General features: G+C 45.0%; 1 protein-coding gene across 2 annotated transcripts; it reads left to right on the top strand.

Moving 5' to 3' along the window:
- Positions 1-441: 441 nt before the first annotated feature.
- Positions 442-12,969, top strand: LOC140297926 (SLAIN motif-containing protein 1-like). Of its 2 annotated transcripts, none has more exons than XM_072379744.1 (9): positions 442-1,387; positions 4,059-4,195; positions 8,380-8,523; positions 8,652-8,774; positions 9,671-9,820; positions 10,134-10,523; positions 11,354-11,494; positions 11,577-11,874; positions 11,994-12,969. In XM_072379744.1, the coding sequence occupies exons 1-9, from the start codon at positions 942-944 to the stop codon at positions 12,067-12,069; spliced, it is 1,905 nt and encodes a 634-aa protein (XP_072235845.1). In that variant the 5' UTR covers positions 442-941; the 3' UTR covers positions 12,070-12,969. The 2 variants fall into 2 exon arrangements, with proteins under 2 accessions (XP_072235845.1, XP_072235846.1); XM_072379745.1 differs by having other exon boundaries at positions 8,655-8,774.
- The last annotated feature ends 9,853 nt before the right edge of the window (positions 12,970-22,822 follow it).

The following is a 22,822-nucleotide window of genomic DNA, read 5'->3' on the forward strand; positions in this document are numbered from 1 at the left end:
GTTGATGGCTTATTCGGAGATTAGAGCAAATAAAGCGAAGAAACCTGGTGTCTTTACCACAAGAGAATAAAAGGGGACGACTAGAAAAGTTTGGTAAGCTTGGTATTCATTCGTAATAAGAACTAAAGAACTTAATTGACTAATTTTCTTGAAAAATTCGTAGTTTTTATCGTTTCTTTGAAGCCAAAATGCAAAGGGAGGTTTTTATTTCGTATTTTTTCCTACCAACGATACAAAGCTGAACTTGCTGGTAATGTTGCTTTTATGCTTAGTAAATCAATTTTTCATTAATGCTGTAAGTTATCAGCTATGTCAGTTAATTAATTTAGGTGTTTTTTTTTTTATGTTTTTCAAACCAGCTTGTACTGGTTTCGCTACTCGGTGCCATGACAGGTTTCCGCCACCAGATGTCACCAAATGCTCAACAGTGCAGCAGGTGCGTCGAGCAATTGTAAAGCACAATCTCAGCACTCGACATTTAGGTCATCAGATGACTTATTTGGCCATAAGTCATGTTTGAACCCACGTTTTTACTCGAACAAAAGCAACACGACGTCTACGTACTGAGTCAAAAAGGGTGTTAGCTCTGTCTCACAGTCGCCTACAAATCTTGTTTCGGATGTTAGTCGACAATTCGGACTGCCAGGTGCACCCGCTACCTGTCATCAGCTCCTCCGTGCACGGAGGTAGAGGCTAAAACGCGTGGGTGTGGAGGGGTGGAGTCTTAAAGTCTCCCATTGCGTGGCCATCCAGACAGCCGTACCAGACAGATTAGCCTACTACCGCTGCCGGATACAGAAGTCAGTTGTAGAGCGACCGGTGAGCCGTGGACTGGATCACCGCACTTACAGCAGCTTGGCCATACCTGTCCTCCATTAACCTTTTTAATTGGAGGTGTGGAGGCGCCCTAGAAGTATTAAGATTGGTATTGTTCTGATCCAATGGAGGCAGCCGTGCTGAACCCCGCGATAATGACGGAGGTGGACTGCAACAGCAACAGTCTGAACGCCGAATTGGAGGTGAAGAAGCTGCAGGAGCTGGTTCGAAAACTGGAGCGGCAGAACGAGCAGCTGCGGACCCGGGCCAGCGGCTGCCCAGGCGGCCCGCTTCTGTTGCCTCCAGCCTCGGCGTGCGTGCTCGGCAGCGCCGCTGGATACTGCCTCCCCAGCCCGCGACCCACCTTGCTGTGTCAGTCGTCCTTGGGTTCATTCTCTCCTCCTCCGGAGCCTTTCGACTATTTCCACCCTCACGGTGTCGGAGATGGAGCGATGGAGGAGGAAGAGGAAGAGGAGGAGGAAGAAGATGTATCAGAACCATCGGTTCTGGATGATCTGGAGCTTTTGGATCTGGATTCCTTGAGCTGCTCAGACGACTCTGAGGAAACATGGTAACTGTCGAGTGTTTGTTCCAATTTGTGACCATTTGTTGCTTTGTGTGGCACGTTGAAATTGTAAATCTTTCTTAGCTTTTTGTTCCTAGTACTTGTCAGTAAAGTTGCCTTCTCAGCAGCTCCAGTCCACAACCACGCTGAGACAAAGCCACCTGAAAGTTAATTAGGCATCTGACAGAAGAGGCCACTAATTATCAGGCTGCATCAAGCTGCCCTTCTCTCCCTGTGCAGGAGGCGAATACTGAGGAAAATGCCACTTGCTGGTTGCTTTGAAATTAGTGCCATGCTCCACCAGCTGAGCCACAAAGGCAGTGAAACCGCTGACTCTGGCTTTGTCCTTGTTTTTTAAAAAATTTATATGGTCTACTTTCACTGAAACGGTGGTCAAGGTCATTCTAAGTGACATTTAGCAGATTTAGACAGTTTGCTTATTTCTGAAACGGGATCATTTTGCAGCCACACTTCTCGTCACATTCGCTGCTACAGCGCTCCTGACTATTTCTGAGAAGAGGACATGGTGCATAAGTGTCCAGCCACCCGTCACATTGTCAGGAGAAGAAGGAATGAGTGCGCAAACACAACTGGAAATCCAGAAAACAGTTCAAATGAGCGTGGAAGTGGTTATTTAGTACGAGCACACTCTGAACCCTCTTTGACGAGCTTTCTGTCATTTCTTTCAGTCGTCTTCAGGAATAGTTCTCCAGGCTGTACTGTTATTCTGCTGCAGAGAGTTTTTTTTTTTTTTAGGCCTGCCACAGTTTTCCTCAAATCTTTTTACGCACACATTGCACACCATGCTGACGTGTGCCGCGTTTTCAGCTTATATTTCAGCTCCAACAGTTCATCTTTTTGTAGATGCATCCAAATAAATGAATGGGAAAGCATCCCATGGTCAAAGAAGCCTGGTAAACTGCTGCTCCAGACCACTTGAAAAGATGCAGAGAAAGTCTGGCTGCTTAAGATGGGAAAAGCTAAAGAAATGAGGGATGGATTAACACTTTTGCACAGTACATTAAACGGGCTTATTTTAGCTCTAATTAACCTTAATACAGTCAGCCTACAGTTAGGGTTGGGGTGCACTGCTGTACACTGAGAGGTGTCTAATATTAGGATGCCATATGGAACACAGGAGCATCTTTGGTTGATTCTGCGCTGCAGCACATTTAGATTCATCTTTTATGTGCTGGATTCATATTGCAGGTGCTCCTTACATGTCCAGGAATAGAAACTGAGGGGTGTGTGTGTGTGTGTGTGTGCGCTCTGTCCCTTTCAGGTCAGATTCTCACCTGATGTCAGCGTAGGTTTTAATCTATAATTCAGCCTCTTCCCTCGATGCCGCCTGCAGAGTCGGGGCTTTCAGAATAATCTGATTCAGTCCAACAGAAGAGAGCGGATCCTCCTCTTCATACTTAAAACGTTGGTTAACTCCTCAGTCTGAGGAGAGAAGCCGGTAACAGCAAGTGAATGTGGATTCTAATCTGCCAGGGGGATTATTTCTGTGAGAGGAAAAATTCAATTCTGTTGTTGTTGTTTTTTTAAAGCAGCTATTAGAGGCCTGATTATCTCATTCATCAGGTATAGGTCTGTACAAAGTTTTAGTTTTGGTGACTTAAAGCAATTTCTACATTATGTAAAAGTGTTAACTGTGGAGGTGGGGAGGAAGAAGGGTTTAAAAAGACTATGAAGATGATGTTAGCTCAGCAGTTGGTCCTTTTTGTGGTCACACTTTGAAAGTTATGTCTTTAAAAGCAGGGAAAATGTCTCAATCCAAGGGCGATATGTGGTAGAAGGCTAATTCTGTGAAGATTGAAGGAAAACTGATGAATCTGCAGTTTTCTGAGGGGCCGTAGAATGCCTTGAATGAGATCTGAAGTCATTGGAGTTAGCAGCATTCATTGTTTTCTACCTCAGCGTTGTCTCACGCTGCTGTTCCAGACCAAACAAAAGCTCCCTTTTGGATCCCAGAGAACTGAATGTGTTTCTGTAAGAGCTGGAACAACGGCGCGTTTGCCGCACTGCTCCGTCACGCCAACTTCAAACAACACTCCAAGTGTGTAGGAAGCGATGGTGCCGAGTGATTTGTGAGGGGGGCGGATGTGGACCGCAGGCACGTCCGTTTAGCACCTCGGCCTCGCTGCTGTGGGGTTTGTGTTGCTGAAATCATCCCATTTGAAAGAGACATTGCTATGATGCCAGCATATTCTGCTTTAACTAAATAAAAAAACGTTCATATGGTCAATCATTGAAGTTACACATGTGCTACCATCACAGATGAAGCTGGGGGGGTCCATCTCCCTCCAAATTGCTGTGGTATTCGTCCACACAGTCTCTGATGTTTATATCTGAAACACTCAGGGATGCTGTTTCTTTCTTTCTGTTTTTCTTGTCCAGCTTTATTGGCATCAATAAACATGAGCTGTGTGCTGTTCTGTCAGGGGTTTCAGGGGTGTTACAGGTATCAAAGGTCAAAGGTAAGGTTTACAAGGTTTGCCAATCAAAGCTTTTTGTCTTTGACCAAAGTTATTCAACATGCCAGAAGAAGATGGTGACCACGTGCCTGTTGAACATCAGCATGGCTCAGATGAGGACGAGTGCCCTGTCTCACCTCTGTTTTCGTTGTCTCATCATCCAGTCTGACTCAGCCTGTCAACCTTCTGTCCGTTTCCAGGTTGTACGTCACATCGAAGGCCAGAGAGGCATCAAATGAGTCCCTCACACCCCTGCAGTGGTGCCGGCAGGTTCTGGACAGCCCCAAATCTGAGGTGGAGGCCGCCAGGAGGTCTCTGTCCGTCCGACTGGAACAAGGTACGAGCCCGTGTGTGTGTGAGGAGTTTACTGGGCACAATAGCACTAAAACTACTCCAAACTACTCGGCTCTATTTCAGCTGACGGAACGCAGCAGAGAAAACACCTTTTTTAGTGTCAGGAGTTGTTTGTCCCCAACTTAAAATGATATATTTCCCAGTTTCCAGTCCTTACATAACTTTATATTGTAAATTCAGCTGTTTGGATGGAGGTTTTTGGGGTTTAGCCCTGCTTCGATCAAAAGTTCCCCTCAGTATCTACAACTGATGATCAGTGATAAACGTGAGGTCTTAAAGCGAAGGCAGTGCCTTCAGCAGACGTGTTTGATTAGAAGCTCATCAAAATGTGAGGACTTTTGGGGGATATTTGTGATTTGCGATTCCGCTGTGAGGTAAACTCTGTACGATGAGGCAATATCAGGTTCGTGCAAGTTTGGTACTGTCGGATGAAACCTCTGCCTGTTTTTATTCAATAGAACTCCCATTTTGCTCATCAGTGTTCCTGTTTCTGCTGCCGTTGTTAAACCAGCGGCTGAGCTAATGCACGCCTTTGTTTGGTGCTGCTCACCTCCAGCCTGTTTTAGACTGATGGACTGACTGATTTATTTATTTATTTTTTGTGAAAGCTTTTTTTATTAATCCCACCTTAACATTAGCTATACTCTGTACCGTACCTAAATATCACAGAACACGAAGAGAACCTGCAAATATAGATGTTTACTGGATATACAGTTGTATTAGCTGCTTTCTTTTTTTGAGACTTTAAAAAGCCTTTAATGATTTCATGACACGTGAAACACTGGCAGTACAGGCTGACCTGGAGAACTTTGTGGACCTCATCAAGCTAATGTCACAGCTGGATCCAGAGGAAAGAATCCCCCCCCCCCAACCAGGTGCTGCAGCATCTGATGGGCCTCCTCTGTGGAGTCCAGCTTGGATTTGATGGTCAGCTGCCAGCTTCAGAGTTCAGGCTCAGATCAAGATGAGACTGAGACACACGGTCAGTGTCTGAGGATAAATGTTGTGAGAACAGGAAGTCTCATCTGTCATGAGATGGAGAGCGGAAGCTCCAACAGCACCTCCCTGCCTGCGAAAAAGACCCTTTAGAGAAGTTTCAACAGGCATCATTCCAGAAAGGAAGAAGATGAGAAAGTGAGCTCTTCTGGGGACATCCCCTCCTGAGATACTACGATGACACCTTGTATCTACCAGATGAAGTGCACTTTAACACAAAAGGTCACTTAAATCTTTGTGAGCAGCATCTTGAGCACGCAGAACCACCCCAAAAGTCTATTTTGTAGTAATTCCATCTACGGGTCTCTCGGTGTAAGTTTGGCTGTCCTGACACAGGGATGTTTGGTCGTTCCTCAAGGCAGAGACAGCCTCAGCTCCAGTTAGCTGCGTGGATCTGCTGGTTCCCAGTGAGACCAGAAATGTCATCAAAACATGACGGTCGCCTCAGCTGCGTATGTAGGAAGATGGAGAATAACATCCAAACAGTTCCATGCTTCCATTGTGGGCATGGTGTTGGTGAGTTGTTGGGTTTGTGCTTGTGGGGAGAGAGAGGTCACATTTAATGACCTTTTAGTCTGTAAGTCCTCTTGGAGTTGAGTTTGCATAAATAAGAGTGAACGTGTCACTTCAGATTTAAGAAACTCTCCCGCCTTTGTATGTTGTTACTGTATGTGACATGTAACTGAATAGCTGGCATTTACAGTAATTATGAAGCAAGATTGGATTCTCTAACCTTTCTCAGAGAGCTTACTCGTCTTCATTGTGCTGCTCGCTTAGCGGTCTATTTGCAGGCTCTGTCCTATTTCCAACAGGTGTATATATACTAAGATCCTGTGACACTTGGATTACACACAGGAGGACTTGCATGTACTAATTAGGTGATTTCTAATGTAATGGGCAGCTCCAAATGGCACAGAAGGGCCTCCTAGCAAAGAAAGTCGATGCATTTCACTCTCATTTGACTTCAGTGATATGCTCCGTCCTTACATTTGAGTTGGGATTAGTTCAGCACTAAGCAGATCAGACCAGAGTCCCCACGATGAGCACAACTCCCACATCTTCCATCATTTACTTGCAGAGAGCAACACGGAATGACAAGGAGACGGATCCAAGTAAAACGGGAAACATGTCAGTCGCCATGGTAACATCAGGCGGCGCGCTGTGAATCGATAGCGGTTCCCAAGTTGCATCATGAGTCAGAATCGACTATTTAAAAATAGATTTTTGGACTTTTAAAACATTTTTTTTTCTGAACAGCAGGTGTGCATCGTCAGCCCAGATGTTCATAGGAGTCTCCATCCAATCCACGAGCCTTTTTTGTAGTCTTTGTGGGGGGGGGGGCTGGACAGATTTTCCAGTCAGAAAGTTCAGGAAAGCTTCTATGCTGGTTGTGAAAGCAGTGACCTCAGCCTGTTGGATAAATATGTCCATATAAATGTTGACTTGGAAGGTTTTTAATCTTTCAGCCTGGTTTGGGAATCGCCTCGTCTTAAAGGCAGCGTTATCTTTGGCTTTTGTTACAGAAAGAACAGGAAACTCCAAATAAAGTGGAGTGGCCCAAGATTTTGGCACAGTACTGTGGTTCGTCTTCAATACCGATGAGCGAAAAAAAAGTTTATGGCAGAAATGCTGATTAACGGCAGACATTTCTTATCAGACGAATGTGAGTCCTGGCTTTTTTCTTTAAAGAGAAAGAGTGGAATTATACCTTGTCCAGTGCTGTACAGTTAACATTAAGAGTCTGAAAATGCTGCAGAAATTGATCCGCCCGACTCCACTCCTCTTCTTTTGGGCGATCTTGTGAGATCTGTGGCTCTCCGGTCTGAGACGATGCAAAACTGCCTCCATCTGTTGCCTTTTTCACACATGAGCGACACCTCATCAGACTTCCTCGTTAACCTGCTTACTCTTAAATACTCATTTCCCTCATTCGACCTCACTGATCAGTCTTGAAGGCACCATCTTGTCTGAGCTCATACACTGTGCTCAAAATGTATTGAGTTTTTTTTGCTTGTAAGTGTGACTAACAAATAAGAACTGATACATTTACTAGTTATGGTTGCCAAAAGAAATTAAATAAAGGGCCAATGAGTCCAAAAACAAAGTACTGGTAGAGTCTTATCGGCTTTTTTTGTGTGGAAAAAGTGAGAAACATAACTGCTTTTGGTATTTCACAGCGAATGCAGCACGATTTGAACTCTGTGGCAAGGTGGAGATAAAGATGGGCAGGCTGGATAATTCCGCTGTGAGCCGAGTGTGACACAACAGCGCGGTACAAATCTGAACGGCTCACTGAATGAGATATTTTCAGACCCAGATCATCCCAGGCCGCTTTTGGAGTCTGATGCAACCTTGGTGGCGGTTCTTCCAAACTCCTCCGCACCTCTGCGATCGGGCATCAGTCCTTCAGAAGGACCGTCTACAACATCTCGGTCAGGGTTGGGGCCGCAGCAGCGACCCTCCACTCTGCTCCGTCCTGTGAAGTTGCAGCAGCCGAGAGTCTGGTTGCATCAGACGAGGCGCTCTGCTGGAGTCTGCTCATGTCTCAGAGCTGCAGAGAAAGCCTCCCACCAGCCTGGCCTGCAATCGCTCTCTCCGCTCCAGGTTGAGTACAGTGAAATGGAGCAGTGTTGCCATAGCAACGGTTTACACGAAGGGAATGCAGCCCCCTTTTGTGCGACTAAGTGGCTTATATTCACATTGACAGGTAGCGGAGAGAAACCCAGCCTCTGCATCTGTGCATGAACAAAAACCTCGAACCAGTCGAGTTTCTTTGATATTTCTATTAATAGAGATGTGTGTGTGTGTGTGTGTGAGGGAGACAGTCGGCACCAGGTACAGCTGCAGTGTATGAGCAGCTGTGTTCTGTTGAATCCGGCTTTGTCTTGAGCTCTGAGCTGTTGAATAGAGCAGTAAGTGACAGACACTGCTGGTGAGGTAACGGCTGCACAGAACTGCCCTCTACCCAGAGTGGGGTGTTAGTGGGTGGGTGTGTGTGTGTTGAGACAATAGATTTGATGGATGAGGTGATGTAGTGGAACAAAATGTCCCTTTTTTTGTGTGTGTGTGTATCCAACACCAAAAAAACCCATTTGAAAGTGAAACCTTGTCTTTCTTATTGAACCTCTCTGCTTATTTACCTCCATCTCTCTCCTCCCTTTTCTCCCTCAGTCTCCAGGTGGCGTAGCTCCCTGTCCAGCCCCTCTCCCTCCTCCTCCCCCGGCCCTCCACAGACTCGAGTGGCCGGAGTGTCTCCCATCAGCGCCTCCCCTTCAGCCAAATCCTGCTCCACTCCCCAGCCGTCAGAAAGACACGGTAGCCAAAACGAGTGCATGTCTTGAACGACCCACAGCTCCTTTTGCAGTTGTCAGTCTTTGAATGTTAGCCTAAAAGTCCATGTGTGATATCATGTTGTGTTATATTTTTGCCCACCCTCCCTGCAGCAGCTCCACCCCTGTCCTCCCCGCTCCACCCCGTCCTCCATCGCACTCTGAGCCCCATAGGGAAGGAGCTCTCCCCTGTAGCTGAGAGGACTCCCACGTTCTTCCCTCACCCAGCCATTCGAAGTAAGACTCGCTGCTGCCTTTGTGTCTGATGTCAGTGTCTGCTTACGCTCACACAAACTTATCGTAGCCAGAATGTTAATGTGCAGGAAACTGGGTCGCTCTCACGTAAGGTGCAAGAGTGCAGAAATTAATCGGAGTCGCACCGAGCCTCTGTAATGCAGCGTTCTATGAAACAATATTTATGCGGCTGCAGCTGAATTCCATTCATGTTCATTACTAATGTTGGAGAAAGTCGGGTTCCAGGGAGCGAGAGAGACCTGCTGGAGGAGAAGTGTGGAGCCCTGAAGGGCGGCAGCTCACGTCCTGCAACACGGCTCCCCGGAGGAGTGGGGGTTTCCATGGCGATGCAACACGGTGCTGAAACAGCCAGGGCCCGCCTGCTGTTCCAAACATAAAACTCATGTTATTGAAAGTTTTTTTTATTTTTAAAAAAAAGTCTTTTCGTTCACATCCCAATAAATAGAATATTAATTTGGAGTAGCATGAAGTTTGGAAGCAGTGGCCGCTGCAGAATGTTCCACTTCTTTACCTCCTCGATTGCTTTTCCACTGTTACCTTTGGCTGTTTGTCCATCTGTCCTGCGAAGCTCTGTAATCAGCTTTGCTCTGAGCAGACTGCAGATCCCTGTAAACCTCAGGAGCTTCTGTCCTCTGTCACATCATCATTGGATAGCTTTTAACTTTCTAACTTTTCTTTTTTTTTTTCTGGAGAGAGGGGGGAGAAGTAAAAACACCTCATGCACATCAGCTCTGAGGTATTGAATGTTGCTCCTAAAGCTCATCACATTGAGCCGTTTCTGGCTCGAGACACAAGATGCGATCAAGCTGACAGATATGAAAGAATGACAGAATCCAGAATGTGGTTAAAAAATGACCGGTGTGATTATTTTTGTGAAGGCCACAGCCTCCGACGCGCCGTCCTCAGCCCGCAGTCCTCCGTGGACAGCGACCTCGGCGCCTCCGAGGCGGAGGACGACTCCATCAACTTCGGATACAAACTGCAGGACCTCACAGACGTGCAGGTGATGGCCCGGCTGCAGGAGGAGAGTAAGTTTCACACGTTTTGGCTGTTTCCAATAAAAGGATGTGTAGCTGAAATGATTTTGGATGACACTTTAGTTGTGTTTTTGTATTTGACGTGGCTGTTTTCTTTGTGTGCCAACTCACTGCCTCTGCTGTCCATTTGTCTCTATTGTTCCTCCTCTAATATTTTAACACATTGTGCCAGATCTCAGAGCCCATCGCTACTTCAGCTTCATTAACCCCAGGAGGTGATGTCTGTGTGTGTGTGTGTTTGTTTGACCCCGTGTGTCTGCGTGTGTGTCTCTTGCCCGCCGGCCCTCATATCTCGCTCCCCCAGGTCTAAGGCAGGACTACGCCAGCACGTCATCCATCCTGGCCAACCGCCGCAGCCAGAGCTTCAGCTTCCAGCTCAGCCATCTCAGCGCCGGCCTCGACCTGGAGGAGGAAGACGAGGAGGACGACGAAGACTACGGCCTCCTGCCCCCGCCGCAGCCGCGCCTCACGCGCCTGCCACACTCCCACACTTTCTCCAGCATCCGAGACTGGCGAAGAAGCACCAGCTCCCTGTGCACCCCTCTTTCCACCCCCTCCACGCCCCCTTATCCCTACGCCGGGTTCGCCTTTCAGGCTCAGCCTCCGGCCCAGCTGCAGGGCCTGGGCCTGGGCCTGGGACTGGGACTGGGCAGCTTCTGCGGAGCCGAGCAGCAGGGCTTCAGACCAGGATCAGGTGAGAAAACTTCAAAGAGGCTGTTTTTGTGTGTGAAATTTCCAGGGAGTTGATGCCGCAGCCTTGGCTCTCTGTTGTTACGAGGCTGTGATACGTGATAATTGTAGGTTAACAGCTGTCGACTCGCTGGTGAGCACTGAGAATTTTGCAGCTGCAGAGCCTGATATTTTAGCCAGGAAATAATTATTTAAAAAAAAATCGAACTGTCCAACAGGGTTCGTCTTGAGAGAATCTGCTGTATTCAGAACTAATCTGAGCTGTTTTCCCTGTATCATGTGTGTCTGCTGTTGTTGGATGTATTGCTTTGAGAAAAGTCAGTAACACAAGAGTAAGTCAGCACAGTTTTCCACTAACTGTAGTGAATTCTGCCTTACGGGCTCTGATTTTGAGGTGTATTTCGTCTAATCGCACCCATCTTCCCGGCAGTGTATAAAGACAGCAGAGGTGGCTCAAGGCGTTGGCGCAGCACTGCGCGCGTGTCGTCAGAAACTGACGCTGACCCTCACTGATCTGGCACTGCTTAATAAAAACCGTCTAAGCCTCTTGTCCAACTGCTCTTAAAGCTCTCCGACTGCTGCGTGTTTCTGTTCAGGGAGAGTTGGATTGGATTAGAGTTGGGGTTGTTAAAGATGGACAGTGAAAGGAGGTCACGGTCAGCTTTACGTGCCGTCTTGTGAGCTGAAGGTTAAAAGAACAGGCACGACCAACACTTTGACCCCCCCCCCCCTCGCGTGTCGCTGCGTTTTGCTCTGGAGGCCTTTTTAGTTTGAGATTTAAAAGGTGTGCCGTGCAGCTGGTTCAACTTTAATTTGTGTCTGTTTGTCTGTTAGATAAGTTGCGGAGGAGCATGCCTAACCTTGTCCGAGCTCCCAGCGTGCCCATTCCCACCAATCCCAGCGCTTCCCCCTCTTTGCTTCGTAACAGCCAGAGTTTTGATTCGCCCAGCGGACTGGCTCGCCTGCAGTCCTCCAGTAAGACCCAACTTCCTCTGATTCAGAATGATATTTTAAGATTTGTTGTCTAACTGAAGTCTGACCCCGCCCTGCTCTTCAGTCCCCTCCCCAGTCCAACTGCAAAACAGGGTCCAAAGCGTCGGGAACTTCTCCTCATTGTCACGGCAACCGCTGAAGGCCACCGCCTACGTCAGCCCGACCATCAAAGGCTCGACCTCCACCAGCCTCCAGTCTCTGAGCAGCAGCAGCAGCAGTGGGATCCCCCTGCTCAGTAAAGCCACAGGTGGAGGGTCCACCTCCACCCCGACCACGCCCCGCAGCAGCCTGCCTCGTCCCGCCTCCTTCGCGGCTAGCACTGGCACCGCCCCCCGCAGCAAGGTGGCCCAATCAGCACGAAGGTATGGAAAGAAGTTAAGACTGTAAAAATTCTCCTCAACATATTTAGTGAAATGTTGGAAATTTGGTGGCATTCAGTCGGTGTGGTAATTGTTTTGGTTGTCCTTCTCTGTTCTCTCAGTTTACTGACTCCTCCAAAGAGCTTGTCCACCCTCAGTGCCCTTCGTGACAGCACCTGGAGAGACGGTTGCTACTGACGACCAGATGTGCCGGTGCAGATGTGCGGCGGAACCCCGCTGGCTGGGGTGACTCGCTGCTCCTCAGCATGACTTTTAGATGCTGCAAAGGTTTTGACCAAAAAGGAACTGAGTTTAAATGTGAGATCCTGCATAGATGTTTTTCACTCGTTTCAATTTCTATGCAGAATTTCTTCGGAGAAGGCGGGTTCTTTTTTTTTTTTTTCGGGATCGGAGCGCACGGCGGCGCCAATAGGGAGCTGTTCCCTGTAGCTCTTGTGCAATAAACCACTGGCTGCCGGTTCCCTGTAATACTAACCTGCCAGTTTTTATCAAGCGAGCGTCTGATACTATTTGTATATTTATTTTAAATAACCAGTTTTGACTGATCAGGTTTGTTCGCTGTGGCAAAAAGTGTCGCTAAATGCTGCTAAAGTTGAATCTGTCCCCGTTAGTTTGGGCACATTTGGTATAATTTTTACAGGATAATAAATATGTATTTGTGTCCAAAACTAACCGTACGTGCATCTGTATATTTATTGGTGCAATATTTAATTTGAACGTAATATGACCAAAATTTGAATGTGTTGGGAGCGTCTCACCACGGTGTCACCAAACGTCGTACAGACCAACGCTGTCGAAGCGATGAGGGAATCTGTCGTTGCACTTTTTGGAAAAGTCACTCATGTTTTTGTGCCGTTCACCGATGTTTACACTTGTTTGTTCCTCTGGATTAGGAGAGGAAAACCACAGCTGTTTTCATGGAGATTTGAGTTGTCCACATCATCACGTAGCAGGCTTTTGTTAGATTTCACCGGTTTTTAAATGAATGTTGAAGTGGCACGTCTCTGACAACACTGACACTTTTGTAACTGTGATGGAGTGAATGAGAAACCTTTTAATAAAATGCACTAAATGAAAGAGGTTTGTCTTACTGTGAACATGCGTCTTGCTTTTATTAGCAGAGGCGGGTCATCCACCGCGGCACGGGGGGCACCCACCCTGCAATCTGATTGGCCACCCCGTGTGCCCCCCCCCCCCCCCCCCCCCCCCCCCAATGGTCATTGAGTCGTGGTAATGTCAATAATTTTGTAAAGCTCTTTACCGACGCTGCATGTTAAAACAGAAGCAAAGCTGAAAAATGGTGACAACACTGTTAAGAAGTGACGAAGGCTTTTATTTTGGAAAGAAGACAAAGGAAGTGGCTTTGCTTACTTTTTTGCTACGTGAGGCTCCGAGGTGCACCGAGTTAAGGTAAGAACATAACACTAGAGTTTCTATAAGACTGTCACAACCATGTTTTGGCAACTTCTGTTCCATTTGGGCGTAATTTGGTTGAGTTTGCATGAAAACTGTTTGACTTTAGTTAGTTCTCCATTTGGATAAACGTACATCTGTCTGCTGTTTCAGTGAAGTTAGCATCTGTCGTGCGTTGAACTGAATTAACAGTCAACAACAGTATTATATCATTGTTGCTACTGTGGTGTTGGTACAGTACAAATAACAAGTTTTCCATTACTACAGTATGAAACGAAGGCAGGGAGACGTCTTCAGTTTCTCCAATAAGAAGAAAATTAGCAGGGAGAATGACCAGATGACCAGGAGGAATATGAGTGTCAGAGTGAATGCAGCCTGGCAGCTGGTACAGAGCAAAGTATCCAGGGCCAGACCAGCATTGTTGTGTAGATCACGAGTATCAACAGACTCATTTTGGATGAATCTTTTTGAATATTTGCAGACATTTGTGAAACCAGAGCTGCAGGTCCTGCACAGCCTATCCTGAAGACGTTCCCTCGCACTCGGCACAGACAGGGTAGGTCCAGGGCCTTCAGCGCTTCCTGGTATAAAGACTATACCTGGGTTGAATACTCTACAGGATGGTGCTTTTTTTTGTTTTGCGTGCAGACATTTTTGGCAGGCCTCTGTTCAGGAGACTCAGCTACTGGCTTTTGAAATTGGAAAAAGGCCACGTACAAAGATGAAGGTTTGTGCTTACATGCCAGAGCAGAGCACCACCTTAATGCCATGGTGTGATGGACGGAGTATCAGAGGGGTGTTGAGGACAATGCATCTTTACTCCAGGCAATGGACAAACAGTACCAAAAAGAAGGTCGAGGAAAACGGGAAGTATATGAAAACGGTTGCTGACGTTTTGCATCATCTGAACATCTGAGGACTCTGGAAACAAGAGCAACTTTTTTGCCATTTTGGAGCTCATAGCCAATCACGACCCCTTAATAAAACAGAAAATGGGTCGTAGCAATGCCAGTTACAGCAGCAACCATATTCCGAATGAGATTTTAGAGGGAATGGCGAGAAAGGACATTATTGAAGAGGTAAAAGAAAGTGGGGGGTTCAGTATTGTAGCTGATGAAAGAAAAGACTTAAAACAGGAACAGATTTCAGTAGTATTCGGGTACTACTACAGAGGTACAGTGCATGAAAGCTTTGTGCATTTTGGGTTCACTGAAGAAGTTGTTAATAGCCTGCAAATGTTGGGTTTAGAATATAGAGAAGAGCCGGTGGAGCAGGGGTTATTGTGAACACAGTCAGAGCAGTGCCAGAAGCGTCATGCGTGTTTCTGTCAGGTTTCTCAGGATCAGCCTCGAGAGTTGCCCCGACTCAGCGGTATTAGGTGGGCTTGCAGGTATTATGGCTGTGGAAACCTAACGGAGCCACGCTACAAGTCCTTCATGACGTCGATGAGGAGAATAACAGAGACAGAGGCGTAGAGGCACGTGGACTACGAGGGCAGCTAAACCCAGATTAAACCTTTAGACTAGAGGAACACTTGGAGATGCACAGTTTTTGAGTGATATGCTGCCGTCTTCATCAGTGGACCTCGCCCGAGCAATTGAGCTCATTGAGACACTCCAGGACTCCATAGTAAAATACAGAGATGAATTATGTTTTGAGCAGCTGTGGACAGAAGTGCTAAGCATGGCTGAGCAGTGCAACATAAAGCAGGCAACCTAAAAGAAGCTGGGCTCTCAACGGCGCTGTGGTCATGTCCACAGTTGGTCAGCCTTACAGTGACATTGGTGTGGATTATTTTTGTAAGACTTTATTATCCAATCCTAGACGGTGTAAATGCTGAGCGAGAGAGGCGGTTTTCAAAAGGCAACTGTGATATCATGAGAGGGATTGAGGCACAGCAACGGGTTCCTTTGTATTTGTTTGGAACCATTTACAACACAAACCTGGAGGATGTGAAGCATGAGCTCCACCAAGCCAAGCGGATGTTGAAGAGAAAGGAGGCAGCTGGAATGAAGACTGTCACCAGTTTGCTTGAGTTTCCAGAGTTCCTGCAGCCATTTAAAGAAGTCTTGTATGAACTGTTGAGGTAGCACTAAACTGCTGTGGCCGCATCTGTAAGCACAGCCATTTTTCAGTATGAAAACATGAAAAGTGAGTTGCTTACCGCTACGAACAATGAAAGCCTGAGTGATGTTGGGGTGCTAAGTGTGGAGTCCAAGAGAGCCAAGGCCTGGGATATGGACGAGTTTGTGGTTGTTCAGCAGCAAACACTCAGTTGCAAAATAGTTATTTTGAAGTGTCAGCACCTCCAATTGAGCGGTACTTGATGCGATTGCGATACAGAAGACCTAATTGTTTACAGTCCACAGTAAAAGCAGGTGAGCAGTACTTAGTTTGAATGTTGTTGATTTGACTGTGAGAATTTGAGTGTCGGTGGCGAATAGTTTTTGTTAAGAGTAACAAGTACTGAGAGCTGAAGCACCAAGTGCTGATCCAGAGTGTAGAATATGGGGAATGTTCGTAGTTGTTAAACTTTATTGTGATGATTGTTGTTAATGTCATTAAAGCTGATGTACACAGAATACTAAGCTTGTTATTGTATTATTTGAATTATATTTGACATTTTTGTTTTATTTATTTTAGGATATTGCCGCTCCATTGTAAGGATTTAAGCGTTGCTTAAAAGTGATAGTGACAGAGAACACTGCTATGTTGACTGTACAGAGCTAGAAGGACTAAGTTCTGACTAAGTCTGTCCAACAAACATCCTCACGTTGTGTGCGTTATCACTCTGTAAGAACATCCAGCAGGTTTAATGTAGTCTACAAAAGCAAGATGAAGACCTAAAGAGTGTGTGTAACTGTCCACTGTAAATTTTGAAGTGGGCGAACAGTGGCAACCTTAATGATCCCCTGTGGCCCCCATGAGGAAATTCTGTGGACCCGCCTCTGTTTCTTTGTCATTTTTGGAATTGCAAGGTTTTCTGCGTGCAGGGATCAAGTTTGATGAGTAACGTGTGGATCAGATGCCACCAAGTGGAGAAGGTTGTTATGGCTGTTTTAAATGGTGATTTCTGGGATGGTGCAGGTGTAACTATCTGCAGCTGAACACCTCCAAGACCAAGGAGATGGACTAGAGGAGTAAGATATCCCATCCCCAGCCCATTTCCATTTCCAGGGCTGTGACGTAGTGGTGTTTTGTTTGTGCTCGATACTGACGTGCCTTTGGGCATCTACGGAGCTGCTGAATAAAGTATCTATTCATGTACACGATTTAACTCCCTTTAAACATGCAGATAAGCTGTGTTCAGTCAGAAAATCCAGATACTTTATTTAGTAAATAAAGGAAGTTCTTTGTTTTCCTATTTTTATAAAAAAAATTAATAAAAAAAACTATGAACAAATAAAATATGTGTCAAGTATTCCTACAATATTGACGCCTGGAGTTAAGCAACAACACCGAGCAGAATGTGAGAGACTTAGCGACAGCTAAATATATCTGTATTCCTGAGTTTTTTTTGTTTATCTGGGTGAGCGACAGCAGCGGACACACATTGAACACTTTGAATAAATGTTCTAAATGGCAGGATCCAGAAGAAGTGGGGAAAGGATGGCGACAGACAACGGTGACTTCTTGTGTGTCTAAATGTAATTGGAATGTTCCACTTCCTGTTTGGCAGTGTGAACTGTGACCTGCAGATGTTTGGAGGGACCGGAGCACGTGCAGCAAACATTTTGGGAGTTGCCACATTTTCTTGGATGCTTTTGAATGATTTTTTTTGTATTGTATGTAGTTTTTCACGCCACCTTTAGATGGCACTGTAGTGAGGTGTGAAACAGCAAGTGGAAGAAGTGAGACACACGCAATGCTGCAAGATGGACGTCAATTAAACAAGAAAAAGCGAAGAAGAAAATGAGCCTAATTCCTTTTGGTAGTACACAACCAACAAGGTGCGTTTGTGTTTGATGTTGATATTTTTGTTTTATTACGCGTACAAGGTTTTAATGTCCAGATTTGTCTTTTAGTTTGGCAAGAGTTAATTGTTATTGTGTGTGTTTGTCTTTAGTTTTGACGTGTTTGAATTGCAATAAGTTGAGCAGTTGCAGGAAACCACTTGTGTGTGCACGATCCCACGATGGAGATGTATTGAACTAAATAGTTAAGAAAGCAATGTGAAAAGATGAGCAAAGCCATCGGACATATTAAAAGAGTTTGTGTGTACAAATGTCCGTTTTACTGTGAATAAGTGAATGTGTGAAATATTTGGAAGTGCGATTCACCCGATTCGTTTGTTTGAGTGGTTTTCTAAAGTGAACTGTAGCATTTTCCCGTGCGCGACGAACGCGGCACCGGTGACGTCGCACAAGTGTTGGATTTGTATTGGTCCGTCGGTTGAAGCGTGACGTTGAGACGAGCATCTCCCTTCCAGCTGTGTGACGGTTTGCGCGAGCAGGAACGCGTGTGAATATCAAAAGGAAGGTTAATAAGCAAGTCTATGTTCTTTTCCAGTGAGCAACGTGGCGCTTTGGTGCAAGGCTCGATATGTTTGGTAATTGGTGGAAGCTGTGCGTAGCACAAAGCTAACGCTTCCGCATTGTATGTTTTGAAGAGGACTAAGACGTGTTTTTGGTCGTTGACTTTGTGCTGGAGAGTTGGAAAAGTGGCGTGTGAGTTGAATTGCTTGTCTCTAAGTTTGTTGTATGTTAGTTTGTTTATTGTTGCAAAGTAGAAAGAAGCATGTTTCAATAGAAGTTTGAAAGTGTGTTTGTTTGAGAATTGAGCGACAGAAGAAGAATGTAAAGTAAGGCAATGGAAATTGGAAAAGTTGTGTAAAAAAAACGGGGTGAATGAAAAGTAAAGGTTGACAAAGTGTCATCTAGCATTAGGGCTTTGTTTGACTTCCTATGTTTTAAATAATGAAAGTGAAGGTGTAGTTGTTTCCAATTGATGTTAAGAAGTTGGGTACTTTTTTAAAATGTCCAGTTGTGTGGGGAGCAGTTGATGAGTATGATGAAATGATTTGTGTTGTATTTTAGTTTTGTTTCGTCCATTGTGAAACGAAATGTGACGTCATTGTAATAGAGGTGAGGTACCTTCATATAGGTCATCCAATGTTTGAAATGTTTCCAAATGAAAACAGACAAAGTACAAGAGAACTTAAAATGTAGAAGTGTTTTGACATTTGTTCCAGTGTGAATGGAATTTGAGTGTTAAGAATTGACCACAGGGGTAAATGTGATTCATTGTATTAAAGTGAAATTGTTTTGGTTTCGGAGAGCTGGGAAAGCTAAGAAATGTCCAGCCAATAGTGTTTGTATGTAAAGAGGAGTTGGTGCTTTAAAATGTGTTTTGTTTGGAGAGAACATGGAAAGAAGTGTTTGGTGAGGAGAGGTTGTGAAAGGTGAGTTGATGGATGTTTTGTGTAATAAAGGTTTGTTCTGTAGAGATGGGGTAAGCGGTTGAGGTGTTCTCAGCCCGTAGAATAAAGTTCCCTTTGTTGTAGAGACGAGAGGTTGTGGGATCTTTGTAATTGCAGGCCAGTAGTAGTTTGTGGAACATTGAAGATTGTATTAGTGACTAAAAGCATGAAGATGTGAAACGTCAGTTTATTCCATTGGTTCCATTGATTGGGTCAAAATAGCATTTGTTAGCATTTTATGCGGGTTGGCATTTAATGTCAATAGCACGGAGTCCCCTTTGTTGTACAGAGTTAAGTATGTGATCTTTTGGAATGTAATGTTTTTTTCCCAAATGAAGTTGTAATAGTGCTGTTGATGTTTTGAATGATAAGAAATGCAATAGCCAAGGAGTATGCAAAATGTGAACGAGGTTCTATTTTGGATGAGATCTGTCAAATAGAGAGATGTGTTAGTAGCCATGAATTAGGAATTTGGGGTTATTTTTTTCAACCTAATATTGTCAATTTTGGGGTTTTGTGTATGATGTGAGTGCTTAGAGATATTAATTGCAAGAGATTTAGTTTTTTTTTTTTAAGTGCAATACCTTGAGTAGACAGCAGGGGGTGATGAGGAATGGCCATTACTTGGCATTTTGTCAGATTTCGATGGAGCCTTGAAGGCTTTGAAAAAACAGATGTAACTGTACGAGGTTGTGGTATGTGCGCTTCATTTTTTTTGGAGGAGAGTCGTCTCGTGTCCCGGTTGACTTGTGATTGTAGGTTTTAAATGTATTTAAGTTTGTGACTAATTTGGAAACGCATCAAGATAGAAAACGGTTATTGAGCGGTGAGGCTGCAGCTGCTCGTGTGTCTTTAAGTTTAATCTTGTGCTTACAGCGGACAGCTGAGGCCTGCGGTGACAGGAAAGGGGTTAATGCAATTGTTTTTGAAGCAAGAAAAAGGCTGAAAAGGAAAAAGAAATGTTTGAGCAGTCCACTGTGTGTGTGTGTTGAGGCTTTGGCCTTGTGTTTTACACGGTGGCTCTGAAGACCCTGGAATGCGTGGATGGACAAGTTGAAGGAAGACCGAGAAGAGGCAGGTATGACGCTGCATTAGGTCCCATTTGTTTTGTTGATGCATGAGTTGTTGTATTGTAATGTAGTCACCCAGATGTACTTTTGTTGTTGTCACCAGAGAAAGATGTGGCTGACCAGAGGTGCTTTCTGCAAACGTGGGTCCGATGTGCGATTGGGGAAAGAGCTGGGGTTTGTGTTGCAGTCATGAAAATGGAGGACAAAGTTGTGCTGACCCTTAAATGGAGAGTGAGATGAGGTGTGTATATCTTTGTGTTTAGGTTTTAAGAGGATGTCAGTTTTTTTAGTAAGTGAAAAAGCCATATGTGTGTGATGCTGGTTTAGTGTAACACCTTGTTTTTGTGTATTTTCAGAGGTGGAAATAAAATGTTGGAAATGTTGATGCTGTGTCACTGTGTTTTGTTAACAGAGATGTGCATCACACACACACACACACTGTCAACATGTTTGTAAGCCACAGAAGAGTGGCAATCCATGTGAGTGCTGGAAAGAGTGAAAGTGAGTGCTTGTGGCTGGTTTGGTTTGTGAGGTTAGGTTTTGGGCTCGATGTGAAGCGTTAAAAAGAACCAAGTATTTCCAGCTGAGTAGTACTGAGTGGATAAAGAAATGAAGTGAGAAGGTTGGTTGTTTGTCACTGTGGTGAAATAGTGTGTTTCAGTTGTGAGAAGTTAAGTGAAAAGCTTTTTTTTGCTTTTTTTATTTTGTAAAAGTAAATGCCAAAGAGAAGAATGAAATGCTTTCCAGCAGGTGCTGTAAGAGCAGAATGAGTAGCTCAGGAGGTTGGGAAACTGTCTGCAGTGACAGACGTTGAGGGTTCACTTCCCAGAGAGACATAGATGTGGTGCAAATGATTTAATTTAAAGGCCAACAGTGAAAGTGCAGATTTAAAGGGATCCCGAAAAGTAGTTTAGGTGTGGAAGGACCTGTAGCGCAGTGGGTATGCCAGGTAGGTATGCCTTGGGTTGTGGCATTGCAGGTCCCGGATCAAATCCCACAGGGTGCGTGTCCCAGGACCAAGAAGAAGAGGACCAGGGGCCCCAGAAGAAGACGAGGAGTCCCCAGACGAACAGGAGCAGTGGTTGCGGAACACACCGGACAAACAAAGTCCCGCCGTGACGGGCAGGGGAGGGGGGCCTGTGTCCCTCCCCGGGAAATGGAGAGGTGCAAGTAGGGGGTTATGGAGGAGCAGCTGAAATTTTTCCCTTAAATATGAAACGGCCAGGCTGATTTGGGACTTAGTGAAAAAGAATTTTATTCACTCACACAATAGATAACACCAGCCATGTCTGTTGGCAAATCTCAAACTACAACATATGATGGCGCTTCTTTACTAACAACTTCATATACAAGACCACCAGCAAGCTGAAACTGGACACACCTCTGACTACTGCAACCTTTTCACACTATATGTGGCACAGCCCAATAACTAAACACTCACCTTTCCCCCACAAATTGGAAATACAAGTCCCTTTCTGTCAAACAACACTTGTGTGCATCAGGCATGCCCACTTCTGGGTACTTGTCCTTTAACCAGGTACAAACACTCTCAACAGCTACTATTATGTGGCACATGTCTGGAATTACCACATTTCTCTCTATACTTGTGGCTCGAGCAACCTGCATCTTTGCAGCGAAACGCTCCGCAAACACATCAACAGCCTCACGCCAGCCGCTGCTTCCCGTTCACCTTGTTATATACACACTTCAATTAGTGCATCGTTTCAATCAATCACCACCATTAGGGGTTACAATATACAAACATTTCTTTATTTAGCATATCTCCACAATCATTAAACATGCTATCCATTAGTCAGGCGGACTACTTTACGTCACTCCTTCGACAGCTCTGGATCGCTCGTCAGTTCCCTTCCGACCTGAAAAACAAAACTCAACATACAAACACCTTCGTCAATACGGTAACTTCTTCAAAATCACTCGGACGCACCAACTAACAACAAATCTCTTGGTACCACACAGTGCTCCCTGCATGAGGCTCCTTGTTCCCCGGCCTCCACCCTCGTTGAGCTCACTATTTACAATTACATTTACAAACCTAAACTCTCTTATTTATTCAGCTTCATAAACCCAATTAACAGCTAAGTTAACAAACCGTCACTTTCACGTCAACGTACATTCAAAGTGCACTTATCCAAATGTTTGCTCCCGTCAGTCCGTCCGTCCGTCCGAGCAGCTGCAGGTCAACCTGCCCACTGACAAACAGGAACCGGAACATTCCAATCACATTTATACTGGACGGATCCACCTTGGACCAATAACAGCTTCATTGGCAGCTGGGAAACCACCTCACACGTCGATTACTGCCACCGAGTGGACTGGAGTTTAACTGCGTTAGTTCAACATGTCTCCAATGCAATTCCTCATCACACTATCCTCTGCTCTCTTATTATTCTGCATTCCTTTGGATTCGAGCCCATCAACCTGCATTCACGGATGCTCAATAGACTACATATTTTTCCCCCTCCCTTCTTCTTTTTTGAAAATCACAACTTAATTGACAGTTACAGAAACATATACAACTTACACCACTCAAACTCAATTATCCAACTTACACACAAATAGATTACACAACACATAAATTAACAACATAACCACCAACTTCAGCTGTGCTTCATGTAGCTTAAATTGACTCATTACTTTGTCTGTTTTGGTTACTTCAATTTTCTAATGATGTTCCAGTATGTTTTCACATCTGTTAGAAAAGGAACATTTGGTATTTTGCTCAAATGACAGTTACATTAATTACATCTTTCTTATTGGCTGTCACATTCACATTAGTGACTACAACAACTGTTTCACATTTGCTCACAAACACATCTCTCTCTTTTCTTTCAACAACTACATCTTTCTAAATGGAACCACAAACAAGTGATGTGGACACAATCACCAAAAACCCCTACAAACACTACTTACAGTAGCTACAAATATACACATATTTCCTTTTCAAGGCCAATACCAATGGAGCTCTTTCATTTTGTTACCAATTACATATTGATACAGTAGCAGG

Source organism: Leuresthes tenuis, unplaced genomic scaffold (assembly GCF_036924035.1).
Source record: "Leuresthes tenuis unplaced genomic scaffold, fLeuTen1.0.hap1 SCAF_1, whole genome shotgun sequence".
Taxonomy (NCBI): domain Eukaryota; kingdom Metazoa; phylum Chordata; class Actinopteri; order Atheriniformes; family Atherinopsidae; genus Leuresthes; species Leuresthes tenuis.

Coding starts and splice junctions, on each gene's coding strand:
- LOC140297926 (XM_072379744.1), top strand. CDS start 942: ATGGAGGCAGCCGTGCTGAACCCCGCGATAATGACGGAGGTGGACTGC. Junction 8,524..8,651: donor CCAGCCGTCAGAAAGACACG/GTAGCCAAAACG, acceptor CCCTCCCTGCAG/CAGCTCCACCCCTGTCCTCC. Junction 9,821..10,133: donor GGCCCGGCTGCAGGAGGAGA/GTAAGTTTCACA, acceptor TCGCTCCCCCAG/GTCTAAGGCAGGACTACGCC.